At 42.4% G+C, this 19,526-nt stretch overlaps 1 protein-coding gene across 1 annotated transcript in view; it reads left to right on the forward strand.

The window, feature by feature from the left end:
- The window catches only part of LOC129696946 (collagen alpha-1(XXI) chain-like), a 103,101-nt gene that overhangs the window by 48,764 nt on the left and 34,811 nt on the right, over positions 1 to 19,526 (forward strand). The window contains exons 11-15 of the mRNA XM_055635077.1: positions 5,039 to 5,092; positions 9,342 to 9,395; positions 10,736 to 10,789; positions 12,763 to 12,834; positions 13,871 to 13,906. Coding sequence (XP_055491052.1) covers positions 5,039 to 5,092; positions 9,342 to 9,395; positions 10,736 to 10,789; positions 12,763 to 12,834; positions 13,871 to 13,906 — 270 coding nt within the window. The remainder of the gene's footprint in view (positions 1 to 5,038; positions 5,093 to 9,341; positions 9,396 to 10,735; positions 10,790 to 12,762; positions 12,835 to 13,870; positions 13,907 to 19,526) is intronic.

A 19,526-nucleotide genomic window follows, 5' to 3' on the forward strand; every position in this document is an offset into this window, starting at 1 on the left:
TTATGCCTCCCATAATTTTATATACCTCTACCAGTTCTCCACTGAGCCCCCCCGATGTTCCAGAGAAAGTAATCCGGGTTTGTCCAATCTCTCCTTATAGTACCATTCCGGTAATCCACTTCTCAACCTTTCCAAAGCCTCCACATCCTTCCCGTAACCAGATATGTACACAACAGCCCAAATTATTGTGGCTGAGACAAAGTCCTATAAAGCTGCCACATGACTTCTTGATTCTAATATCAATGTCCGATCAATGAACACAAGCATTCCATATGTCTTCTTTACCACTCCCTTTATATTCAAACCTCCTAAAGGCACCACCTCACACTTGTTCGGATTAAACTCTATCTGCCATTCCTATGCCCATTTATATAGCTGATCTATATCCCGTTGTATACGGCAACATCCTTCCTCACTGTCCGCAACTCCACCGATTTTGAAGTCGTCTGCAAACTTGCTAACAAACCAATCTACATTTACATCCAAGTAATTTATATATATCATGAACAACAAGGGACCCAGTATAAAACCCTGCAGAACTCCACTGGTCACAGACTTCCAGCCAGGTGAATACCATTCCACCACAACCCTCTGTCTTCAATGAGTAGACCAGTTCTGAATCCAAACGATAATGCCCCTGTCCCACTTAGGAAACCTGAACGGAAACCTCTGGAGACTTTGCGCCCCACCCAAGGTTTCCGTGCGGTTCCCGGAGGTTGCAGGTGGTTGCCGGAGGTTGCAGGTAGTAGAAGCAGGTAGGGAGACTGACAAAACCCTCCGGGAACCGCACTGAAACCTTGGGTGGGGCAAAGTCTCCAGAGGTTTCTGTTCAGGTTTCCTAAGTGGGACAGAGGCATAAGATTAACGGGATCCCATTGCATCTTAACCTTCTGGATCAGCCTACCATGATGAAATGTATCAAATGCCTTACTAAAATCCATGTAGACAACATCCACTGCCAATCCCCTTTGTCGCCTCCTGTCTAAACTCAGTCAGCTTTGTAAGGCATGAGACCTGCCATGCTTACTGTACCTAATTAACTAATTTCCTTCCAAATGCAAGAAAATCCCATTTCCAAAGAAACTACTCCAATAGCTCCCATACCACCACCGTGACGCTCACCAGCCTATAATTTTATGGATTATTTCAACTTCCCTTCTTCAACAGAGGAACAATGTTGGTTACTTGCCAGTTCTCTGGGACCTCCGCTATCGCTAGAGAAGATACAAAGATCTTCATCAACCCCTGCAAACTCCGCTCGCCTCTAACAATAAGATAAATATCATGGGATTTATCCACTTCAATGTTCTTAAAGAACCCCACCTTCTTGATCTCAAACTGTCCGAGCATTTTAGTATTCCCCACACAAATCACTGTTCTCCATAATACAAAGTACTTGTTTTGTACCTGGTTTACATCGTCCAACTACAAGTATAAATTCCTTCCTTTATCTTTGAGCAGATCTACCTTCTCCCACTTGTTTTTAATATCTGTACAATAAACCTAGTGATTTTCTTTAATCTATGTTGCCAGTTACATTCAATTGTCCCATTTTGTCCTTCTAATTGCCCGCTTGAATTCCTTTGTGCTTAATTTATATTCAGCAAAGGCCCTGTCTGATTTCATCTTTCTAAACTTTACATATGCTTCCCTTTTTCTTTTAGACAAAGTTTATAACCTCTTTGATCATCCCAGGTTCCCTTCACTTGCCATCTATAGCCTTCCAGCTAACTGGAGCTCTGCTCTTTAAATGATGCCTACATATCAGATATAGATTTAGTTAATACAACTTGCCCACGGTCATCTACATTATCTGTTGCATTTGGCCCATATCTTTCTAAACCCATCCATGCACCTGTCCAAATGCTTTTTAAACATTGTGATGGTACCTGCCTCAACTATATCCTTTGGCAGCGTGTTCCACATAGTCACCATCCTTTGTGTAAAATTTACCTCTCGGGTTTCTATTAAGTCTTTCCCCCCTCACCTTAAACCTATGTTTTAGGTTTCTTGATATCCCTACAGTGGGTAAAATACTCTGTGCATTAATACTATCTATTCCTCACATGATCTTGTACACCTCTATAAGATCAACCCTCATCCTTCTGCTTTCCAAGGCATAATTGTCGTGATTGTCACGGCTGTGTATATTCCACCTGACGCCAATGTAAACAAGGCGCTCTCTCTCCTGCTGAACACCATTAATGAACAGCAGCGGGATCACCCCGGAGGTGTTCACATAATCGCAGGGGACTTTAATAAGGCCAACTTGAAGACTGTACTGCCGAAATTCTACCAACATGTCAAGTGTTCTACCAGAGGGGTGAACACGCTGGATCATGTCTACACCAATATCAAGCACGCGTATAGAGCCATCCCCCTCCCCCAACTCGGCCAGTCAGATCATCTCTCCCTCCTGCTCTCTCCAGCCTACACCCCCCTCAGACGCAGTGCCAGGCCCACCATAAGATCTGTTACAACCTGGCCTGAAAATGCACTCTCCAATCTACAGGACTGCTTTACACAGACAAACTGGGACATATTCGAACACCAGGATCTGGAAACTCTCACAGAATCGGTGCTGGACTATATCAAGTTCTGCATCGGAAATGTGACTGTAGACAAAAACATACGGGTTTTCCCAAACCAGAAACCCTGGATGTCCAGCCAGGTCCGCACACTCCTCAGAGCCCGCGATGCTGCCTTCAGGTCAGGTGACAGAGCTCTGTACAGGGCTGCTCGAGCCGATCTGAAAAGTGGTATTAAAAAAGCCAAGGCGGACCATAAGAGGAGCATAGAGTCCCACTTGTCCAGCAATAATACACGGGAGGTATGGCGGGGCATACAAGACATTACCAACTACAGAGGCTGTGCCACAAAGTCAGAAGACCTGAGTGCGCCGCTGGCAGAAAAGCTAAATTGCTTCTTCTCCCGCTTTGAAACATCACAACAGCAGCACTCACCTGCTACAGCCCTGTTTCCACCCTCACCTAGCTCCTGTACTACTCCACTCACTGTCAGGGAACACGATGTCAGACGGGTGCTCCTGGCAGTGAACCCCAAGAAGGCTACCGGCCCAGATGGAGTCCCTGGTAAGGTGCTCAAAGCGTGTGCCCACCAGCTCACTGCCATCTTCACCAGAATTTTCAACCTCTCCCTGGACCAGGCAGTTATTCCGTCCTGCCTAAAATCAGCCACAATCGTCCCTGTGCCGAAGAAGTCTACCATCACCAGCCTTAATGACTACCGTCCTGTGGCCCTCACTCCGGTAATCACGAAGTGCTTCGAGAGGTTGGTCCTCCAGCACATCAAGGACTATCTACCACCAGACCTCGACCCCCACCAATTCGCCTATCGCCAAAACAGATCCACAGAAGACGCCATCACCGTAGCTCTCCACTCTGTGCTGAGCCATCTGGAGCAGGGGCAGAGCTACGTCCGGATGCTCTTTGTGGATTTTAGTTCAGCCTTTAATACAATCATTCCGGACATTCTCATTGGTAAACTGGTCACTCTCGGCCTCCCCACTGTCACATGTGCCTGGATAAAGGATTTCCTCACCAACCGGCCCCAGACTGTGAGACTCGGCCCCCACCTCTCCTCCACTCGCAGGTTGAGTACCGGTTCCCCACAGGGCTGTGTGCTAAGCCCCCTCTTATACTGTCTCTACACCTACGACTGTAGTCCGGCCCACAACAACAACCGCATCGTCAAATTTGCTGACGACACTATTGTGGTCGGACTTATTTCGAAGGGAGACGAGGCAGCCTACAGAGAGGAAGTCCTGAAGTTGACAACCTGGTGCTCAGAAAACAATCTGGCTCTGAACACCAGGAAAACAAAAGAGCTCATTGTCGACTTCAGGAGGCACAGCACCGACTTAGCCCCCCTACACATCAACGGCGAGTGTGTGGAGAGGGTCAACACCTTCCGGTTTCTCGGCGTCCATATCGCTGCTGACATCTCCTGGACGGACAACACGACAGCGGTCATCAAGAAGGCTCAGCAGCGGCTGCACTTCCTGAGGGTCCTCAGGAAGCACAACCTGGACTCTAACCTGCTGCTGACCTTCTACCGCCGCTCGTCCATCGAGAGCCTGCTGACATACTGCATTACAGCATGGTATGGCAGCTGCACCATGGCAGACAGGGAGAGGCTTCAGATGGTAACCAGGACAGCGCAGAGGATCATTGGCTGCCCTCTCCCCTCCCTGATGGACATCTACACCTCCCGCTGCCTTAGCAGGGCAAAGAAGATCATCAAAGACAGCTCCCATCCTGCGTTTGGACTGTTCGACCTGCTGCCCTCTGGAAGGCGCTATAGGTGCATCAAATCCAGGACAAACAGACTCAGGAATAGTTGCTTTCCAAGAATTATATCTACTATAAATTCAAATTCACACATGCACTGACTACACCGCCCAACACGGACTTCCATCTGTATATATGTATATATGTATGTAGCGCCGCAGAATTTGTGCACCTATTCTCCCCCCCCCCCCCCCCATCTCCCTTCTGTTTTTTGTTTTTTCTGTTTCTTGTTTTTTGTGCTAAATTGTATGTATGCACTGAGTACGAGCAGCTTTCAGTTTCACTGTACATGTATAGTGACAATAAATGGCATATCTATCTATATCTATAAAGTCCTAGCATGCTCAACATGTCCCTGTAGCTCAGGCCCTCGGGTCCTGGCAACATCTTCGTAAATCTTCTCTGTATCCTTTCCAGCTTAACAACATCTTTCCTACAACAGGGTGACCATAACTGAACACAATACTCTAAATGTGACCTCGCCAATGCTTTGTACAACTGTAATATAACCTGCCAACTTCAAAGATTGTCTTTCTTTTGAATTATACCGTGAACTTTATAGTGTAGGATTTCTTGATAGAGTACTATTTATCCTGGAGATGGGGGAGAATTGTCAACAATTCAGAAGCGGAACAGTTACCAATGTTGGAGAAATAGCTATAGTTTTAGTTTAATTTAATTTAAAACAAAATATTTTGCAAAAATAACTTTTTCATGGTTTATTACAGGGAAAAGATGGACTTCCAGGCAAAAAAGGAGAATGGGGGCTACCTGGACCAATGGTAAACTGTATTAAACTAACCTAAATTCTAATTAGATAAGTAACAAAACTGATCCCATGTTGACTCAGGGTCTTGGCTTGGCAACCTTTTCTTTTGTGCTATCGGACTTGGAAAGCCCTAAATCACAATGCGTCTCGCTGTGGTCTGTGGCTCCAATTAATAAAACATGAGGAAACAAAGAACTGCAGATGCTGGCTAAAACACAAAAGGATACAAAGTTCTGGAATAACTCAGCAGCATCCCTAGAAAACATGGTCATGTGATGTTTCGGGTCAAGAACCTTCTTCAGACATTGTAGGGGGTGAAAGAAAGCTGGAAAAGGGAATTTTCCAGGTGAATTTGAGGGCAGGGTAGAAGTTACTGGTGAAGGTAAGGAAATCCCCGAGTTCTGCATGGGTGCAGGAGGCAGCCACAATGTAGTCATTAATGTAGCAGAGAAAGTTTTGGGGCATAGGGCTAGTATACATCTGAAACAAGGACTGACTCTTCGACATAACTGACAAAAAGGCAGACATTGCTGGGGCCCATGGCTAAACCTTTAACCATTAGGAAGTGAAAGTAGTCAAAAGAAAAGCTGTTGAGGGTAAGGACAAGTTCCGTCAGGTGGAGGAGAGTGTTAGTAGAGGGAAATTGATTGGGCTATTTCGGGCCCTTTTCCAAATTTCTTCTCCCCCCCCCCCATATTCAATCAGTCTGAAGAAGGGTCTTGATCCAAAATGTCACATCCAAGTTCTCCAGGGATGCTGCCTGACCTGCTGAGTTACTCCAGTACTTTGTGTCCTTTGGAATAAAAAAAGGGTTGAAGGTAAGGTTCAGGTGATTGGTGGTGGGCACAGAATGTGTGGGCTAAAGGGTCTACTTCTGTTCAATATCACTATGATTCTGTCAGTGTTCAGCCACGAGTTCAGGGTTTAAACTCAACAAAACCATAGAAGCAGCAAAACATTGCAAGGAATACACCAGCAGAGCTTGACTGTGCTGGAATTTACAGGCATTATAATACTGGACACTCAGATCAGTTCTCATGTGGAATTGGAGAGCCTAATCATTTAAATGGGGAATCTTAGTCTGTGGAATACAGCTTTTTTAAATTGTTATAATTTAGTTTTAATAATTTTGGTATGGCACAGAGTTTCATTCAACATATGGCATGTTGCTATGCCTATTCGGAGTGGCGGCGCAGCTCTGGCTGCAGCGGCTTACCGGCGGTCCCGTTGTCTTTGTGTTTTTTATGTTGTTTATTTTGTTTGTTTAGTCTAGTTTTTGGTTTTAGCTTGTGTTTTTGGGGGGGGGAGGGTTGAAACGGGGTTTGCAGTCTCTCCCTGCGGGGGAATACGAACTTTTTGTCGTATTCCCCTTCTCTGCCTCCGTCTGTGCTGAGGCCTAACGGAGCTGACGACCTCGAGGCTCCGGAGGCAGAGCCCGCCAGGACTTGCTCTGAGCTCGCTCCCGTGAGGGTGGTCCGGCTCAGGGCTGGAAGAGGCTGGGACGCTCCCGTGAGGGCGACCAGCCCGAGGGTGGAACGAGGCTCCCGTCGGAGCGGCCGAGCTCGGGAAGGTGCAGGGCTGGCAGCCCGAGGGAGGTTCGGCGCCCAAGTCGGGGCGGCCCGGTCCGGGGGGAGAAGCGACGCCCAAGTCGGGGCGGCCCGGTCCGGGGGGAGAAGCGACGCCCAAGTCGGGGCGGCCCGGTCCGGGGGAGGTTCGGCGCCCAAGTCGGGGCGGCCCGGTCCGGGGGAGGTTCGACGCCCAAGTCGGGGCGGCCCGGTCCGGGGGGAGAAGCGACGCCCAAGTCGGGGCGGCCCGGTCCGGGGGAGAAACGGCGCCCAAGTCGGGGCGGCCCGGTCCGGGGGAGAAACGACGCCCAAGTCGGGGCGGCCCGGCCCGGGGGAGGTTCGGCGCCCAAGTCGGGGCGACCCGGTCCGGGGGAGGTTCGGCGCCCATGTCGGGGCGGCCCAGCCCGAGGCTGAAGACGGTACGGTACTCACGTGAGGGTGGCTGGGACGGTGTTCTGGCGGCGGTGGCCTGAGTCCGGGGTTCGGCCGCGGGCCAGCAGCTGCTTCTGCAGAACTGGTGGGCGGCAGCTTCAACCACCCCGGGCCGCGGTGTTTGAGCCGCGGGACTGTTCTTAACATCGCCCGGGGGGGGGGGGGGGGGCATCGCCCCAGCGCAGAGGGAGAAGAGGAGGGAAGAGACTGCGACCTAAGACTTTTGCCTCCATCACAGTGAGGAGATGCTGGGTGGACTCACTGTGGTGGATGTTAATGTGTGTTTATTGTTGTTTTATTGTATGGTATTATATGTATGACTGCTGCAATTCAGATTTCTGAATGACAATAAAAGGCTATCTATCTATCTATCTATGAAAGCAATGTTTGCTATTACATAGAAACATAGAAAATAGGTGCAGGAGTAAGCCATTCGGCCCTTCGAGCCTGCACTGCCATTCAATATGATCATGGCTGATCATCCAACTTAGTATCCTGTTCCTGCCTTCTCTCCATACCCCCTAATCCCTTTAGCCACAAGGGCCACATCTAACTCCCTCTTAAATATAGCCAATGAACTGGCCTCAACTACCTTCTGCGGCAGAGAATTCCAGAGATTCACCACTCTGTGTGAAAAAAGTTTTCCTCATCTCAGTCCTAAAAGATTTCCCCCTTATCCTTAAACTGTGACCCCTTGTTCTGGACTTCCCCAACATCGGGAACAATCTTCCTGCATCTAGCCTGTCCAACCCCTTAAGAATTTTGTAAGTTCCTATAAGATCCCCCCTCAATCTTCTAAATTCTAGCGAGTACAAACCGAGTCTATCCAGTCTTTCTTCATAAGAAAGTCCTGACATCCCAGGAATCAGTCTGGTGAACCTTCTCTGTACTCCCTCTATGGCAAGAATGTCTTTCCTCAGATTAGGAGACCAAAACTGTACGCAATACTCCAGGTGTGGTCTCACTAAGACCCTGTACAACTGCAGTAGAACCTCCCTGCTCCTATACTCAAATCCTTTTGCTATGAATGCTAACATACCATTCGCCTTCTTCACTGCCTGCTGCACCTGCATGCCTACTTTTAATGACTGGTGTATGAATGTTTCCTTTTACGGGCATGCTACTGATTTTCATTGTGATTGTTATTCTATGCTGATAACTTCATCTTTTCATAATAAAGCATTTTGAATGTCACAAAGCACAAGAAATCATCTGAACTAAGCAGTAGATTTTTTTTTAATTGAACAGAATGAATCATTTTCCATTGCAGGATTGCCCTGCTCATGCCTCTCTGTCAACTCTACGCGCTGCATTATGTTCTCAACCACAATGTACTTCGTGTCACTTCAAAAAACATTTCATTCTATCACCCATTGCTGCTCATTTGTTATGCAATACTGGCATACTATAAAATCACAAAATATTAATCAACTCACATACTTCTTCTCCACAGTATTTTCTTCTCATTATGTAGTAAGCTTTTCTCATTGCCACATTACGAACGCAATGGAAAATATTTTGAGGACCATAAATTAAACACCAAACATCCATAAATGTCAATCTTGTCACTCAACTTTAGTTTTAGACGTTGCAGTTGAATGGAAATTATTGTTCAAGTTTATCCGATATGTCTATGTCTCCGTGAGACTATCAGAGTACTGAAACTCGCTTTCTATTTGGTTTTAGGCAAAAATGCTGGAGAAACTCAGCGGGTGAGGCAGCATCTATGGAGCGAAGGAATAGGTGACATTTTGGGTCTTCAGTCTGAACCTCGACCCGAAACGTCACCTATTCCTTCGCTCCATAAATGCTGCCTCACCCGCTGAGTTTCTCCAGCATTTTTGTCTACCTTCGATTTTTCCAGCATCAGCAGTTCTTTCTTAAATATTCCTATTTGGTTTTAATAATTTTTTATGAATAATATAAAAATAGGCAATGCTTAAATGTGTAAAGAAGTAATTGATATATTTACGGTTAAAGATTTCACTGGATGCTTGGCATATATGGTTTTAATGCAATTTATTGAATAACAAAAATATCAGGATGCGATTCTTTATTTTTTAAGGTAAAATTGTTATACATGCAAATGTTAGAGTTGAATATTTGACCCAAAGAAATTTATGGATATCATTTTAAAATTATAGTAAAATTAATTTTATGTACCTGTCAAGTTTTCCTCAAGAAAGTTTGCACAACATAAGTACCACTCCATAAATTTAACATTTGTTTTCTTACATCGATAATAAATGTCACTTTTGCCAATAGGGTGACATGGGATTGCCGGGTGTATCTGGTTCACGAGGATTACCAGGGTCCAAGGTATTGTATATAAAGAAACTTCCAATCTAAAAGATGAAGTACTTACATGTCAGTCAACTAATAAGAAGCTATCCATGACATATTATTACTGTTTGGGTTAGTGCTACATTTTATACACTTTATCAACTTCCTTTCTGCTTTCATCTGCAAGCTAATGGACCTTTTTAAGGGTCTAATGCAAAAGGACATCTTCCGTCAGTAAATATTTTACATTTATAAGGAGGTACTAATAGAAACTAATGTTTCTTGGGATTTTAAAAATTAATGATCAAAGTATCTTATAGTTTTTTTGAAGTATTTCATTTTTGGAAAGGAAAATAGGCCATTCTTAAAATAATCTGATTGTAAATTATCAGTGGTCAGCTGGAAGAGCTGTTGTTTCACTACGCCCAGGACCTGGGTTCGATTTTTTAATTTGGTGCTGTCTGTAAAGTTTGCACGTTCTCCCTGTGACTTTGTGGGGGGTTTCTGGGTGCTCTGGTTTCCTCTTACATCCCAAACATGTGCAAATTTGTCAGTTAATTGGTCTCTGTAAAATTCCCCCTGGTATGTAGGGAGCCGGTGAGAAAGTGGGATAACATAGAACCAATGTGAATGGGTGATCGATGGTTGGCATGGACTTGATAGGCTGAAGGACCTGTTTCCATTCTGTATTTCTAAACTAAACTAAATTGTGTCCAACACTGGTTAGCATTCATCTACAAGTCTTTTGTTTACAGGACAGGAAGAAATAGGAAAGATAATGGGATTTTAACAAATGAATTGTACAATGTGTGTGCGTGTGTGCATTCATGTGCAGAGATTTTTAGGGAAAGGAAAATTTGAATTTTTGGGGGAGGAATTTTCAAATTCAATTTGCATCTATTTGAAATAGAACACTTATTGTAAAATAACAGTCAGTTCATTCATAATTTTCTCTTGAATTGATTGTTGTGTACAAGGTCCTGCCACAAATAGGGTTTAATTGTAATATATATACAATTTAAACAGGGTTGAAATTCTACAACTCAATACTGAACAGGTAATGGAGGTAAACGGTCTCTTCATACTTTATCGGTTCTGGATGTATGCTGGAATGCTGTAATCTATAAAGTGAAGTTGGCAAATGGGATTGGCCTCACTACATTTTGGCCAACTAGGACAATTCTGAAACTTTGCAAACTAAAGAAGATTATATATTGTGGAATGAATGGAAAATAAGTCTCCATATCTTGATGGCTCCCTTTGAAGATTTATTGCATTTTCTCTTTGGAAGCACATTTTAACACTCACTTTTTGTTGATGCAATGGAAGTGTCCAAAGTGGCAATATTTAATGGGTTAGTTTGTTACATTCTGCAGGGTAACCAGGGTGACCGAGGATTCCAGGGAATTCAGGGACAACATGGCAGTAAGGTAATAAATCATACTTGCATAATTAATTATTTTGCAAAATTTCATACATTTTTTTTGGTCCAAACTGAACTCTGATGAACTATTTAGGGAAATGTATGTTTCCACAAATTAAATGAGTAATGTCAATCTAAACAAATTTCTTTCAATTGATACAATACTACTATTATAATAAAGATAATATTTAAAGCTTTTACTTAAATAATGTGATCGAGGCAGGTACATGCAAAATCTTTAAAAGCTAGAAAGGTTTGACTGCAGGGTAATTGAATTGGCTGAATGCAGCAGCAGCAGCAGCAGGAGCAGCAGCTGCACATATCATCTGGTGCATTTCTATGTCAGTTTATTTTCTTCATAAATTCCTCATCAACATTTGTAAAATAAGTAAGCTGTTTTGGTGTTGTAACATTTACATTATTAGACTAGTAACCCAGAAGTCAGGACAAAAAAAAACAGAGATCTGAGTTGAAAGCTAACTTTGGAGGCTGTGGAGTATAAATTTGGTTAATAACGTGGCATTTAAAAAGAAACTACTGATTAATAGAAACATAGAAACATAGAAAATAGGTGTAGGAGTAGGCCATTCGGCCCTTCGAGCCTGCACCGTCATTCGATATGATCATGGCTGATCATCCAACTCAGTATCCCATCCTTGCCTTCTCTCCATACCCCCTAATCCCTTTAGCCACAAGGGCCACATCTAACACCCTCTTAAATATAGCCAATGAACTTGGCTCAACTACCTGATAATGCTGGCCATCTATCAGTAAGTTCATTGTAAAAAATAATTTACTTCAAAAATGCTCTTTGGGGAGAAACTGTCATCCTCTCCTGGTGTGGCTTTTACATGTCTCTAGACTTTAAGAAATCTAATTGTCTCTTTACTGACCTCCGAAATGATCTTACAGACCTCTCAGTTATATCATAACTACTATGTTGAAATCGTTAAAAGGATAAAATGAGTTGGCCAGATCAGCATTAACCTAGGTTCCATATCTAAACATGCCAAAGCCAAGTTCAATCCAATTGACCGAGCAAAATCTTCTTCACAAATATTTGGATCCTGGTGTCAAGATTGGGAGAAGTATCCTACAAACCAGTCAAGCAAAAACCTGACAGAATTGTACATACAGACACAGCTCCAGACTCCTCCTTTGCAGTCTCTAGGTGTTCCTTATCCCACGGCAGAACAGACTTACCATGGGTGACGGTACAGTGGTACCCAGGAGGGGAAAAGTAATTATGAGACTCTTCAATGTTAACCATATTCAATGAAGGCTTATACATGGGCTAGGAAACCTCCTGAATGCAATTTGCTGTACTCCTCAATGTTCCTCCATGGTAAACAACATTTGGTAGAAATATTGTAAGTGGAAAGAGCACTGGAATGTCTCTTGAGGTGGTAATTTTGGTCTTTCTTTCAAAAATTAGCTTGTTAGGTGCACCGCTGGGCAAATCTAGAAATGCATTGCAAAATCTGCAGTAGGTAATAAACTAACATGAGGGATAAAATCATGCCAGCCTAGCTAGCAATTTCCATCTCTAAAGAGTGAATAGATATACAAAGTTTAAATTGTCACCAGAAATTACCCCCTCTGACCCCTCATAATGCATTTTGTTGTCTCTGTACTGTACACTGACAATGACAATTAAAATTGAATCTGAATCTGAACCAATGGGAATAGTGTTATCATGTCACACTATTATAACAGTTTATTTTCTTACTACTGTTCTTAGTGTAATCTTTTCACACTGTCATTATACCCTCTTCCTGGAATTGAAAATACTCCCAACTTGTCACACCATAATTACATCCTCTATAACTGATGAAAGTGTTACCCTGTCAACTGTAATTTCAGCCACCTGACACAGTAAACTTATCATTGTATTTTCACCCTCCAGATATTGGGTGAAAATGAAGTAACTCAATATTGGCACTCCATCTTGATAACATAAATGATTTTTATATTTCATAGGGCTGGATGGGAGAACCAGGTTTACCAGGTCAACCAGGACATTCTGGAATGCCAGGGATGAGGGGAATAGAGGTATAGTGTTCCTATTCTTAATTTTATTATGTAATCCTATCTTAATAAGTGCTTGAGAAATAGAACCAGGATTATGTTATTCCATGTTTCATGTCTTCTCCATTTTCAGTTAGATTATTGCATACCTTTTGCTTCAGCATCTCCTTCCTGTAATACACCCATATCCATTGATTCATTCATAAATCTATTGATCTCATTCTTTCATATGCTTAACTCCAGGTCCTCTTGGGTTGACAATTCCAAAGATTCATCTCTGCCTGGGTGAACAAATTCCTTTCAGCCTCAGTCCTAAATGGCTAATGATGTATTTTAAAACAGCAATCTCTGATTCTGGGCACCCAAAGCAGGAGTAACATCTGTCCCATCAAGTCCTGAAAACATTTTGTAGAATTCATTGAGATCATCTCCCATTTATTACAATCTAGAGTGTTAGTTGCAATTAATATTTTCTGTTAAGACTAATCCTCCTTCCCAGATATCATTGTCACGAACATCTCGATCGGTATTGATATGGGTTTATTATTATCTATACGAAACGATATTTTAAAAAAATGTCTTGGTGTTATCTAAGTAAATCATACTATATACGTAAATGACTACAATTAAAGCACACACAAGTACAACAGCTGGTGGCAAAAAAGAAAGGAAATCTCTCTCCACAATATCATCACAACCCGCAAGGGATTTATTATGTTGTGCTGGATACAAAGGATTTTGTGAAATATGAAAGCCTGTCTAGTGAGCACCAGAGTGCACCCCCAGGGTGATGCAGGTAGCAGAAACTCATCTTGAGGAAGATATGACAGTATCTACTCGTCTCCATCATTTGAGCATGAAGATAGGGGTAACCATAACATTTGAAAAAGAACAAATCATGCAAGGTACATCTAGCATTGACCATCAGAATATTTGTCATAAGTTGGAAAATAATCACCTTCTTAATGCATTAAGTGCTCTGGATTCTGAAGAGGATGCTTCAAACCATATCTCACGTGAGAAGTAAAGCTTTTTCACTAAAGTTCATTATTTCTTTCAGGGTTCCAAAGGAAATGCTGGTGTCCAGGGAAAGCAGGTAAATGCCAAATTATCTTGAGAATTATAAATCAATTATTGCTAAAAAATTCTAACTGTATAAAATAATTTAAATTACAGATCATATTCTTTAACTCCAATGTGAATAGCTGTACAGAACAAAATAATCAAGTAATTTGTTTAAGAAGGAAGGGATCAAGAATGCAATCATTGTGCTATGCCTCTGAACACAGATGGAGTTTATACAATACCGCACCAGTGCAATATTTATATTTTAGTATTATATGATCATTAATAGTTTTAATGTATTAAATAAAAACATTATGCTCAGACATGTTTTATAAACCAGATACAATAATGTGTCATGTTACCAGCTTTGCAGAATTCAGTCATTTGCTTATTTGACACTTCATTCAACAAAAATGATTAATGCATATATTGAAGTAAAACAAAGTAAAGGGGTAAGCATTAATGTCTTAATGTGACCATTTATGTCTTAAGGCATCCCAAAGTGCTTCAAACCAATTAATTGAATTAAATCGTGGTGGTTTTCAATACAGCCATCCCAATTTCTGCAAAAGCTTGTTGGTATCTAAAGTAAAAGCATAAAATGTGGAAACACTTGCAACATCTGTGGGAAAAGAAATAGTTAGTTTCAGATGGATCCTTTGTCAACATTTACAGTCCCAAAAGCCCAACGTAGCAGGTTCTCCATTATTATTGTGAAACTTCCAATTTTGTGCAGTTCACTAGTTCAATGCTGCTTTTACTGTCATACATTATATGCAAAATGCTAACACACAATGAAATAATTTTCTTACAAACAGTCCAGTAGAATATTGCCGTACCTAAACACATCCCAGTTTAGCAAGTGTGTAGAAATAGTCTACTGAGCCCGCATGCAAGAGGTGCCGCATTTTGGTGCCATTAAAAAAATCCAGTCCACACTTTAGATCACATCATCACCAGCTCCCTCCTACTGGTTTGTGGTCTTTGGGGAACAAGAGGGGGCTGGCTCGGTGGGCTCTCCCCTTCCAGGCCTTCCAGGCAGATACAGATTCAGATACAAATTAATCTATTGTAATATACACCACGGTGCAATGAAATTATATGTTCATATGAAGCTCACAAAGTAAACAGCATACGTGCAGTAATAATAAATATATCAATCAATATGACAAGCACAAAACAACAGAATGGCGCAAGATTGTCGTGCAAAATCCAAGTGGTGCAAAAGAAATGCAATTAGGGAAATACAATTAGGGAATGCAATTAGGGAAATACATAATTAGATAGAATTAAGAGTATGTGGTAGGACCTCTGGGAATGGGGTATGAAAGAGGTAATTGATTCAAGAGCCAGATAACAGTGGGGAAGAAGTTATTTTTAAGTCTAGATGTCCAAGCTTTCAAGCTCCTGTACTTTTTCCCAGAAGATGGAAGGGAATGGCCGGGGTTGCAGGCATCCTTGACAATATTTTCAGCCTTTCTGATGGACTGGATTGAAGAAAGGATTGAAGAGGAGCCTGTGATGGACAAGGCTGCATTCACCACTCTTTGCGGATTCAGGAGATCAGAAGCCAAACTGTTACATACCAGGCTGAGATGCATCATGTCTGAATACTTTCTAAGGTGCATCACGCGAAGATTCGTGGACATGACATATCTACTCAGTTGCCTCAGAAAATAACTAGGCTGATGTGTTTTCTTGATCAATGCATCAGTGTGAAGGGACCAGGTTAGGTTGCTGGTGGTATGGATGGCTGGGAACTTGAAACTAGTGAACATCTCGACAACATCTTAACCATATAACCATATAATAATTACAGCACGGAAACAGGCCATCTCGGCCCTACAAGTCCGTGCCGAACATTGACAATCTTCATTGACAATCTTCATTGACAAAATCTGGGTTGTGTTCTCCAGCTTGCTTCCTTCGGTCAACAACCAACTCTTTAGTCTTGCTGATGTTAAGGACGAGGTGATTGTCCTGACATAATTACACAGCATTCTCATAACTTTCCTGTACATTGCCTCGTTGTTGTTGTAGATCTGGCCAACTACAGGGGTATAATTAACAAATTTTAAGGATCGTGTTGGCTTTGTACTTGGTTGCACACTCATGGGTGTACAGGAAGAGGATCAGGGGACTGAACACAAAACCCTTTGTGGCACCAGTGTTGAGGGCCATATTTAAATCTGGAATAGGAATGCAAATCATGTTCATTTGAATGAATTGTGATTTTCTGCTGCAATGTTAGGGGAGGTGTTAATTATTATTTTTTGATTGACTTTTGATTTGAATTGAAAATAAGTTGTAGCAGTGTAGATGGAAAATTAGCAGTGACAGAAACTAGTGGTAAAAGGTTGTTTTTGAGACTCAAGTGAAGAATCAATGGGCCGAATAATCGATACTTTGATGACAGCATTCCTTGAGAAATATTAATTATTTGAAATTGGGCAGAAAGGGCACCATTTCCAAATATGCAGCCAATGCAAAACTTGGAAGGATAGTAAATAGTGATGAGGATACCTCAAGCTATCAGTATGGAATGGGCAGATGGGTAGCAGCGGTAATTTAATGCTGAGAAATGTAATATGTTATATTTTGATAACGGAAAGAAGTAAAATAAACTGGAAGAGACAATTCTAAAAGAAATATAAGAACATTGAGGTCTAGGTTATTTGTACATAGTTCATTGAAAGTCGCAGGGATGTTGTAGTTAGTCTTTCTAAAACATTAGTTTCCCACAATTGGTGTCTTGTGTCTACTCTGGCAGGTACATTTTAGGAAAGAAGTGATGGCTTTGACAAAATTTACCAAGATGAGTCAAGGAATGAGAGAAATGAATTATATAGTTGTGAAAAATTGCAGCGGGATCTTGATCGAGTGGCCAGGTGGGCTGAAGAATGGTTGATGGGATTTAATACAGAGCAGTGTGAGGTGTTGCATTTTGCGAAGTCCAACATGAGCAGGACTTACACAATGAATGGTAGGACTGGGGAATGTTGTAGAACAGAAGGATCTAGGAGTGCAGGTGCATGGTTCCTTGAAGGTGGAGTCACAGGAGATAGGGTGATCATAAAGGCTTTTGGCACTTTGACCTTTGTCAATCAGAGTATTGAGTATAGAAGTTGGGAGGTCATGTTGCAGTTGCATAAGTCATTGGTGAGGGAGAATTTTGAGTATTGTGTTAAATTCTGGGCACCAAGTTATAAGAAAGATGTTGAAAAGCTGGAAAGGGGACAGAGAAGATTTACGAGGATGTTGCCAGGACTAGAGGGTCTGAGTTATAGGGAGCGGTCGAGCAGACTGGTATTCCATTCCTTGGAGAGTAGAAGGATGAGGGGTGATCTTATAGAGTTGTATAGAATCGTGAGGAATAGATTGGGTAGATGCACAGAGTCTCTTGCCCAGCGTAAGTGAATTGAGGACCAGAGGGCATAGGTTTAAGATGGAGGAAACAACAATAGGAATCTGAGGGCTGACTTTTCACACAAATAGTGGTGGGTGTATGGAACAGAGGAGGTAATTGAGGCATGGACTATCCCAATGTTTAAGAAACAGTTAGACATGTACATGGATAGGACAGGTTTGGAGGGACCAAACCTGGCAGGTAGGACTAGTATAGCGGGGACATGTTGGGCAGAAGGGCCTGTTTCCACGCTGTATGACTCCATGACTCTATATGGATGGACCAGTTAAGCTGAGGTTGTTCTCAAAACAGCAAAGGTTGCAAGGAGGTCCGATAGTCGCCTTGGTCAGTGAGAAATTATTTGCAGGTGTGAAGGGTAAAGAACTAGAAGACAGATTGAAGGTGATAGGCAAGAAAACCAAATGTGTCTGAAGGAAAATTATATATATGGTATAATAATAATAATACATTTTATTTATGGGCGCCTTTCAAAAGTCTCAAGGACACCTTACAGAATTTAACAAGCGTAAAAAACATATAATCGGAGTAAAATAAATAATAAGTCTGAATCATTTGTGCATTATTAGTGCATTCGGATATCGTGACATGACTCATGGCTTCTATTTTAGTTACTGTTCAACTTTCAGTAGGAAACTTTGTAGAGGGAGCTGAAAATAAATCCAGGATATTTTAGCTCCTAGGCGATATTATATTATTAGTAGTGGGTTTCTGGCTTACTTTGTTGAGTTGGCAGAAAGTTTGTCCACTTGGAGAATTTTTGAGTGATTTGGAATTGCCAGGATCTTTGCAGAATAATCTTCCATGATAGTCCCCCAAGTTTTCAGAAACTTCCATGGAGATGTTTGTGGAAAGGGTTAGTAGATGGATACTCTTATTTTCCAAGAATTCAAGGAAGATTGCCAAATTCCCTGTTGATTAGGCACAGGGACATAATTAAAAATTATGTTCATCCCCAGCATTATAAGGGAGTTGAGCAAGGACTTTAATTGCTTCACTGAAACAGCAGGTGACTTCTGTCTTTTATTTATCGCTGTCTCCCTTGAATGTGCAGCTGTAAACTTTTGACTTCCTTTCCAACACCATAAACTATTTACTATCACCAACCAACATAAGGACAAAATCTACCACCTCGCATTCTGCTAAAATACTTAGAAACATAGACATAGAAACATAGAAATTAGGTGCAGGAGTAGGCCATTCGGCCCTTCGAGCCTGCACCACCATTCAATATGATCATGGCTGATCATCCAACTCAGTATCCCGTACCTGCCTTCTCTCCATACCCTCTGATCCCCAAGGGCACAAGGGCCACATCTAACTCCCTCTTAAATATAGCCAATGAACTGGCCTCGACTACCCTCTGTGGCAGAGAGTTCCAGAGATTCACCACTCTCTGTGTGAAAAAAGTTCTCCTCATCTCGGTTTTAAAGGATGTCCCCCTTATCCTTAAGCTGTGACCCCTTGCCCTGGACTTCCCCAACATCAGGAGCAATCTTCCTGCATCTAGCCTGTCCAACCCCTTAAGAATTTTGTAAGTTTCTATAAGATCCCCTCTCAATCTCCTAAATTCTAGAGAGTATAAACCAAGTCTATCCAGTCTTTCTTCATAAGACAATCCTGACATCCCAAGAATCAGTCTGGTGAACCTTCTCTGCACTCCCTCTATGGCAATAATGTCCTTCCTCAAATTTGGAGACCAAAACTGTACGCAATACTCCAGGTGTGGTCTCACCAAGACCCTGTACAACTGCAGTAGAACCTCCCTGCTCCTATACTCAAATCCTTTTGCTATGAAAGCTAACATACCATTCGCTTTCTTCACTGCCTGCTGCACCTGCATGCCTACTTTCAATGACTTGTGTACCATGACACCCAGGTCTCGCTGCATCTCCCCTTTTCCTAGTCGGCCACCATTTAGATAATAGTCTGCTTTCTTGTTTTTGCCACCAAAATGGATAACCTCACATTTATCCACATTATACTGCATCTGCCAAACATTTGCCCACTCACCCAGCCTATCCAAGTCACCTTGCAGTCTCCTAGCATCCTCCTCACAGCTAACACTGCCCCCCAGCTTAGCGTCATCCGCAAACTTGGAGATATTGCCTTCAATTCCCTCATCCAGATCATTAATATATATTGTAAATAGCTGGGGTCCCAGCACTGAGCCTTGCGGTACCCCACTAGTCACTGCCTGCCATTGTGAAAAGGACCCGTTTACTCC

Source organism: Leucoraja erinacea, chromosome 5 (assembly GCF_028641065.1).
Source record: "Leucoraja erinacea ecotype New England chromosome 5, Leri_hhj_1, whole genome shotgun sequence".
Lineage (NCBI taxonomy): Eukaryota > Metazoa > Chordata > Chondrichthyes > Rajiformes > Rajidae > Leucoraja > Leucoraja erinaceus.